A 7,311-nucleotide genomic window follows, 5' to 3' on the forward strand; every position below is an offset into this window, starting at 1 on the left:
ATAGTATATAGAGAGATATAGATATAGAATAGCTTGGATAATTGTACTGCTGATTTCTGCTGATTTATTGAAAGGAGCAGTTTATATTTGGTAACCTAAGTAACTAATTTGAAGATAGTACTATGTAATACATCAGCCACTATTGAACTGCTATTATTTTGTTTGGTGAAATACTGTTTCATTTCTAATATTTTTTTCTTTTACCATTTTGTATTCTCTTTTAAAAACTAAAAAAATGATCTAAACCTAGGGGGCTTGGATGTACCTGAGGCAGGGGTAATAGCACAGGTACAAATCTGTCAGCAGTGGTCTTCCATAGTTACCTTTACACTCACAGCCAATGAAAATCAACTGTCACTGCTTGCTAAGTGACAGAAAGGATATAATGGTTAAACAACCTTTGTGTTGTTTACAAAGGTTAGGTGTTGTTACCTAACCTTCATAAATTTCAGCTTCTTCGTAAAGAGATAAAATTACATTTATCTCATTGAACTACCGAGTATAAGACAATGTACATAAAATATTTAACATGTTCACTCTAAAAGTATATCTTTTCTCTTAATTTCTTATGCATTTCTCTTTTTCTTTCTTCCAATTTTATATGCACATATCTGGTAATATGAATAACTGGTTGGAAGACAACACTATACTACAACAAATATTGTGAAATTCTCATTACTTTGTTAAGCAAAATTCAGTATCACTTGTAATGTTTTAATTCTAATCTGTACTCTTTAAAACATTAAAATAAAGAAGATATTCAGAAAAAAGATTAGTGTAAATGTCTAGATGTCAACAAATCTGCACTTAGCAAGGGTACAACAGCAGGGGTCACACATCAATGAAAAAGTAGATAGTCTGTTCCATGTTGATAAGAGATTAAAACACCAGATAGCACTCACTGTTTACAGAGGAAAATTAGTGTACCTGCGATGAAGAAGCAGTGTTTCTAAAGCTTTCCCTTACTTTTAAAGCCAGAAATCCAATTATAGTCCCAACTTTTTTTTTTTTTTTTCTTTTTTTTTTTTTGGCAGAACCGGTGATTGAACTCAGGCCCTTGCATTTGCTGGACAAGTGCTTATTCTACTAAGCCATCCCCTGACCCTTCAACTTTTAAAATCTGACAACTACTTTATAATTTACCGATTTTTCAAACTTTAAAAAATGAGGATTTTTCCCCCCTAGCTCAGCAGTATTATCAATTTTCTATTCCACTACAATATTTTTCAAGCTTTTAAGAACTTGTAAAACTAGCAGCTTTTATGCCTCTTCTCTCTCCCTAATTATCTTCTGGGGCATGCATGCATGCTTTCTTCTTCCTCCTCATCCCTTTTTAATCATCTGAAATTAAGTTGCAGTGATATCTCACTTCATTTTACCAGTAAATACCCGTATCTCTTAAGAGCATGTATCTTTTATTTTATTTATTTTTTCCCCAAAATTTTATTGATAAACAGAAATGAGACAGTTGCAAATCAAATTGGTAGGACAGTTTCAATAATTAACATACTGCATACATTCTTCCTAGTGGTTAATTGCTGTACAAGAATCATTCTATTCATTAAGAGAATGTAACTATATATCTATCCAAACCACTTTGAATACACAGATACAATCATCTGTATACCCTTTTTTTGTTAAGTTCCGTTATTTGAGTATTGAGCATGTATCTTTTAAACTGGGTGTGTTGTTACATACCTATAATCCCAGCACTTCAGGAGGCTGAGCTAGGAAGAATGCAAAATTCAAGTTCCACCAGGGCCATTTAATGAGACCTTGTCTTAAATAAAAAGGGCTGGGGATATAGCTCAGTGTGAAGACCCTGTTAATCCCTAGAAAACTCAAGAATCATGATAACCAGTATAGCAACAACAGAAGATCCTAACAATTTTACAATATAGTATCACCTAATATACAGGAATATACTAAAATTTTTTCATCTGACTGAACAGGTTTTTTTAATAAATTACTATCACTACTGCTGCTGCTAATTCTACTACTACTGTACTACACTTTGGATCCAGGGCCAAACAAAGGGCCATATCCTGCACTCAGGGTTATTTCCTTAGTCTTCTTTAACATCCCTACCCTTTTTGTTCTTAACCTATCAACATTTTCATACCATTTCAAATTTTCAGAAAGCTGCATGAATAGAATTAAAAAATGCTTTTCCCCTTTCTCATTCTCCCACACAAACAGTATGCTGTAAAGAGAAAATTCAGTGTGACACAATGTCATCTAATTTACAGTCATATCCATTTCATCTACATACATAAAAATGTCTTTTACACCACTCCCTTTTCGCTGCTACTCTATGGATCCAAATTAAGCTCATGCACTGATGTCAGCTGCCTATTTTCCTTCAGTCCAGAACAGATCTTCAGTTTTACTGTTTCTTCTGAAAATCCTGATGTTTAAATATATTTCATGTTCGTTATTTTGAAGAGTCCTCAATTTGGGTTTCATCTAAACTATGGGGAATCATCAGGTTTAAGTTACGCACCTTGGGCAGAAACAAGCTCTACTTTTTTCCAGTCCACTGGTCAACATTACAGATCTTAACTCTAATCCCTTGATTAAAGTGGTATCTGCTAGCGTTTTACTACACAGTTATCATTTTCCCTTTACAATTAGATAGACTTCGTAAACATCCTATCCCCCAAATTTCCCATTCATGGATGACGTTTTCCTAGGTCAATAATATGTGTGGTGGCTGCCCAATGTTGACTTTCTAATGCTGCCGTTCCTCCCATATCATAACATTCCTCTCAGTGCTATTTTGTTTTCAAATGGCTAGGATTCTTTAGTATCACTTGATTTCCCAAACTAATTTGTTTTTAAAGAGGCCATCCTGTGAGTAGTCACGGTGTACTGGTCAATCTTCACTGTAGATCTGACAAGATTAAGACTGTTTGGACAGGTGCTTGGACTCTGAAGGCAGCAGCCTCAGCGATAGGAGGTTCACCCAGCCAGGCATTCACAGCTGAACAGGCTCTTGGGAGTGAGGCCAAGCTGGAGGGAGGGCGTCAGGAGAGCAGGACCTCGGGCACTGCAGCTGCTTCTCGGCCTTCCTCTCTGCCTTGCTTCCTGGGCGCCACGATCTGAGCAGCTGCCCCTTGCTATGCCCTTCTGCCATCAAGCTTTTGCCCTGGAGCCAGCCCAACAGACTGAAAGCTCTATGAATCCCCCCCAAATTTTCCTCACTTAAATTTGGGTGTCAGCTATTCTGTCCCAGAGATGGGAAAGCGATCTAATAGAAATGAATTCTGAACATCAGTCTGTGATTCTGCGAATCTTAGATGTACTGCCTACCTGGAAAGACAGAGGACATGAGGAATTACCAGTAATATACCAGGTAGCCAACATCAAAAGGAAGAGATGCATAGTTTTTTGATACTGAGGCACATATACATAATCAAAAGTGGCAGAAAAATTAAAAATAGTCCACTTGGCTTTAGAGAACAAGAATATATTTTATGTAACTCCACTTGAATTCAGCATGGTGTGTCAATTTTCTTCAGAACAATAAAAATGCTTCTGTTTCTAAAGTTGCTTCCCATAAAACTTCCATCTAAGATATAGTCACAAAATCTCACCTTAATGACAAAAAATAAAATCCTCCAAAAGGCTCCCTTAAATATAGGAAAGAGAAATCTAGAATTCCTGAATTAAAAAACACGTAGTTTTCTAAATGAAATTTCAAAGCTAGATGAATAGCTGATATTACATTACAAATCTCTCAATTCACAGGACTTAAAGCCGGGGGAGGGGGTGACCCACACCTGTAATCCCAGCATTTTGGAGGCTGAGGCAGGAGCCCTGTGAGCTTGAGAACAAGCCAGGCTACATACTGAGTTCAACTCGGGGAGGCTTTAAAAACATACAGTAATATTTACATATGGCAGCTTATTCATCTTTCTAAGCTTTACTACTTTAAACAGTAACTAGAATTAGGGTTTATCATGATATAAACCATTGATCTGCAAAAATGAGAATAACCATGTAAGCAATTACTGGAAACTTGCTAGAACTAAAAGGAAGCATTGTTGCGCTTAGGCCTTACAGGCTTTTCAGTTTGCCACAATTCAATTTCCCCCTAAATAAGCAAGTGTTATGTGGGATAATGTAACTCATTACAAGCTTTAAGCCAATATATTCTAAATGAATTTTAAGGAATGGAATTTCTTCCAAACATGACTATTGGCTAAAACACAAGATGACTTTAAAAGTTTTCAAACAAGATCAAGTCAAGAAAACTAAACCAACACATTACTGATTAAGTTTTAGAATTTTTAAAAAAATGCATAAATCTGTGTCTTGGCCTAATTAAAAAGCTAATGTAATAATCTACATATCAGTACTAAATAATGCAATTATGCATACTTTTTTCCTCAAGAAATTTTCAGGAAAACGTCAATGAAATCTGGAACATGGATCTCCAACAACCCTCTTCTTAATTAAGAAAAAACAAAACACAACACTGACAAAATCATCAAGCCAACTTCTTCAGAATTCTGGAAATTAACCAAAGAGTGAGTATTTACTTAGGAATATAAAAGCTCTCCTTTGTTCCTGCCAATCTAGCCAGCAACATATGTGCAAAGGGCTGTGTGTACACCAAAAACAAAAAGCGGCAGAATCTTAAGGCTTCACCTATATCTGAACAGAGACTGCGCCTTGGGAAGTAAGGCTACCTGCCTGGCTAAGCGGGGAGGCCCTAATCAGGGGCTGGGAATTTAATGGGGGCAGCCATCTAAGGAAGTCTGTGCAATTACTAACAACTAAACTAGCCAGGCAGAGACCTCAGTGACAGAAGGATTGTTTTTTTTTTTTTTGACGGTCTCAAGACGGCTGCACTGTATTTCTGGTTTTGAGTATCTAGGTTCGAACCAAAGCATCTTGAGCCTAACTGCTATGGTGAAGCAGGCACTTAAGCAACTGAGCTAATGGGCAGGCCCCCCTCAGTGACAATACAAAACATAAACATATATGTATAACAAATATAGAAATCATTCAGAAAGTTCAGTAAATAAACAGTTAAGACAAATACTAACAAACTATGGGAGTGGGGGGAAAAATCTGCTTTCCTGAGTTGCTACAACCTGTTAAGTTCAAATATCCAGGTTTCAACAAAAACTATAAGCCAGTCCTAGTCCAGGCCCAGTGAGTGTGTGGGAGAGCTTCCCGCTACCCTGCGTTGGCGGGACAGACTACTCGTCCCAGCCCAGGTGCAGGGTGGGTGAGACCCTCTTCCAGCCCCTTGGAATGCCCCCCACCACTTTGCAGCACCTCCCCCACCCCGCCTGCCGAGTAGGAATTTCTGCCGCGTTCCGGGAACCCCCAGACCCAGTCCTAGCCCAGGTCCGGATCCTTGTTCCTTTACTCAAGAGTTGCTGGTTCTTATGGTTGTATGAATTCTCCTGTCTCTAAAACTGTAAGTCTAATAAATCTCTGTGCATAATTATAAAAAAACCCAAAAACTATAAAACACATTTTAAAAAGTATGACCCAAACCATGGAAAAAACAGCAGTCAACAGAAGCTGCCCCTGAGGAGACAGACATGTTAAGAAGTTAACTGACAGAGGTTAAACCAGTTATTAAAACTTCTCTGGCTGGTGCTGGGTTTGAACCCAGAGCACTGTATATGCTGGGCAAGTGCTCTATCACTGAGCTACATCCTCATCCCCAAATCAGCTATCTCAGATATTTTCAAAGTTTATTTAAAATTCTGGCTTCAAGTTGTATTAAGGAGCTGGGTGCGCTGATATATTCCTCTAGTCCCAGCTGCCCAGGAAGCAGAAAGATCACTTAAACTCAAGTCCAACAGTTTGGGATCCTAGTACGAGCAACAGGACTTTCCTTAAACAAAAATTTAAAACTATATTACTGCATGCCCTTCTGCACACTTCAGGTCTCATTCCACCATGACTACTGGTTTATTTGAGCTTATTGTAACAAATGTAACTTCCTAAAAGTCTCTGCCAATATGCCACATACTCAATGTTTTAAAAATGCAATTCTACCATGATCAAACATATCAAATCAAATACTTAGAATCCGTGAAGAAAATTTTACCTAAAATCATTTTATTTATACCAATAGGAAAACAAAACATTCAAGAAATATGGGTACTTGATGTGGCAAGTCAAATGTTTTACATTTAATTAAAAGTACGTATCGCTAGGGGTGATGGCACAAGCCTATAATCCCAGACTTGGGAGGTGGAGGCAGAAGGATCACCATGAGTTTAAGACTAGCCTGGGCTATATAGTGAGACCCTATCTCAAAAACAAACAAAATAAAAACCACATATAAATTAAACTAAGAAAATCCCATTAAAAAACCAAAGCTTTATTTATTAATGTATTTCCATGAGAATGAGAGATAATTTCATGGATGGATTAAAACTATGAAATCACATACTCACAAATAAAAATGTAAAATCTTCATAGTAAAATCTATCTTCATGTGAAATTTAAATTATTGAACTATCTTTTACTTTGTTATTTTCTTGGTCATAATTTTATAAAACACAAAACTAAAATCCTAACCTCTGTGATACTTCAAATGGTGTAAGACAAAATGTCTTAAACTTCTGATTTAAAAATTATGACAATATGCGCACTACTATCATCCAACAAACCCCGAGTGATGATAAAACCACAAAATACCTGAAATCTAAAAAATGAGAAGTACAAACCTGCATCTCTCCTTTTTCATCAGGCTTAGCTGGTTTGGCAGCCTCTGTAGCTGAATTCTTCAGGCTCTCTTTGCTGCAGCGTAAAAGTACTTCTACAACATATAAAGGATCCAGTTCACCAGAATTAGGCTGAAATGACAGAATAAAGGCAATTCACCAATTTTTTAACAGTGGCCCACAAATTTTAAGTTCCATGTCCTAGGACCTATTTTCTTAGCATTTAGCCTACTATATACTGTACAACACATGCTTTTACAATAGCATGTACTTCAGCCAGAGTACATAGCAAGAACTGAACATTAAAAGTAAATACAATAGTCTGACCACTATCCAACTGTAATATAAAATGTCACCTCTAAATTTCTAATATTTAGCTTATCCTATTATCCAGTATTAGAAAAAGAAACCAGAAGAAATTTGTCAGTGTCAGAAAATGAGCATGTCTCCAAGTCAGCCTAATTCAACATGCAAAACATTTTTATGGCTTAGTATACTGGTATTTTGTGAATTCCCATCCTTTTATTAAGATTTTTATTTCTCTAATAGCATGGTTCTTTTTTTTTTTAATTTTATTTATTTGTGTGTGTGTGTGTGTGTGTGTGTGTGTGTG

The 7,311-nt window shown here is 36.7% G+C and overlaps 1 protein-coding gene across 1 annotated transcript in view; it reads right to left on the reverse strand.

Moving 5' to 3' along the window:
• The window catches only part of Mtrex (Mtr4 exosome RNA helicase), a 102,247-nt gene that overhangs the window by 22,559 nt on the left and 72,377 nt on the right, over positions 1 to 7,311 (reverse strand). Inside the window, exons 19-20 of the mRNA XM_023708874.1 lie at positions 6,698 to 6,830; positions 6,120 to 6,132 (exon numbers count right to left, since the gene is read on the reverse strand). Of these exons, the coding sequence (XP_023564642.1) occupies positions 6,120 to 6,132; positions 6,698 to 6,830 (146 nt within the window). The remainder of the gene's footprint in view (positions 1 to 6,119; positions 6,133 to 6,697; positions 6,831 to 7,311) is intronic.

The sequence above is a fragment of the Octodon degus genome, unplaced genomic scaffold (genome assembly GCF_000260255.1).
Source record: "Octodon degus isolate 3935 unplaced genomic scaffold, OctDeg1.0 scaffold00001, whole genome shotgun sequence".
Taxonomy (NCBI): Eukaryota; Metazoa; Chordata; class Mammalia; order Rodentia; family Octodontidae; genus Octodon; species Octodon degus.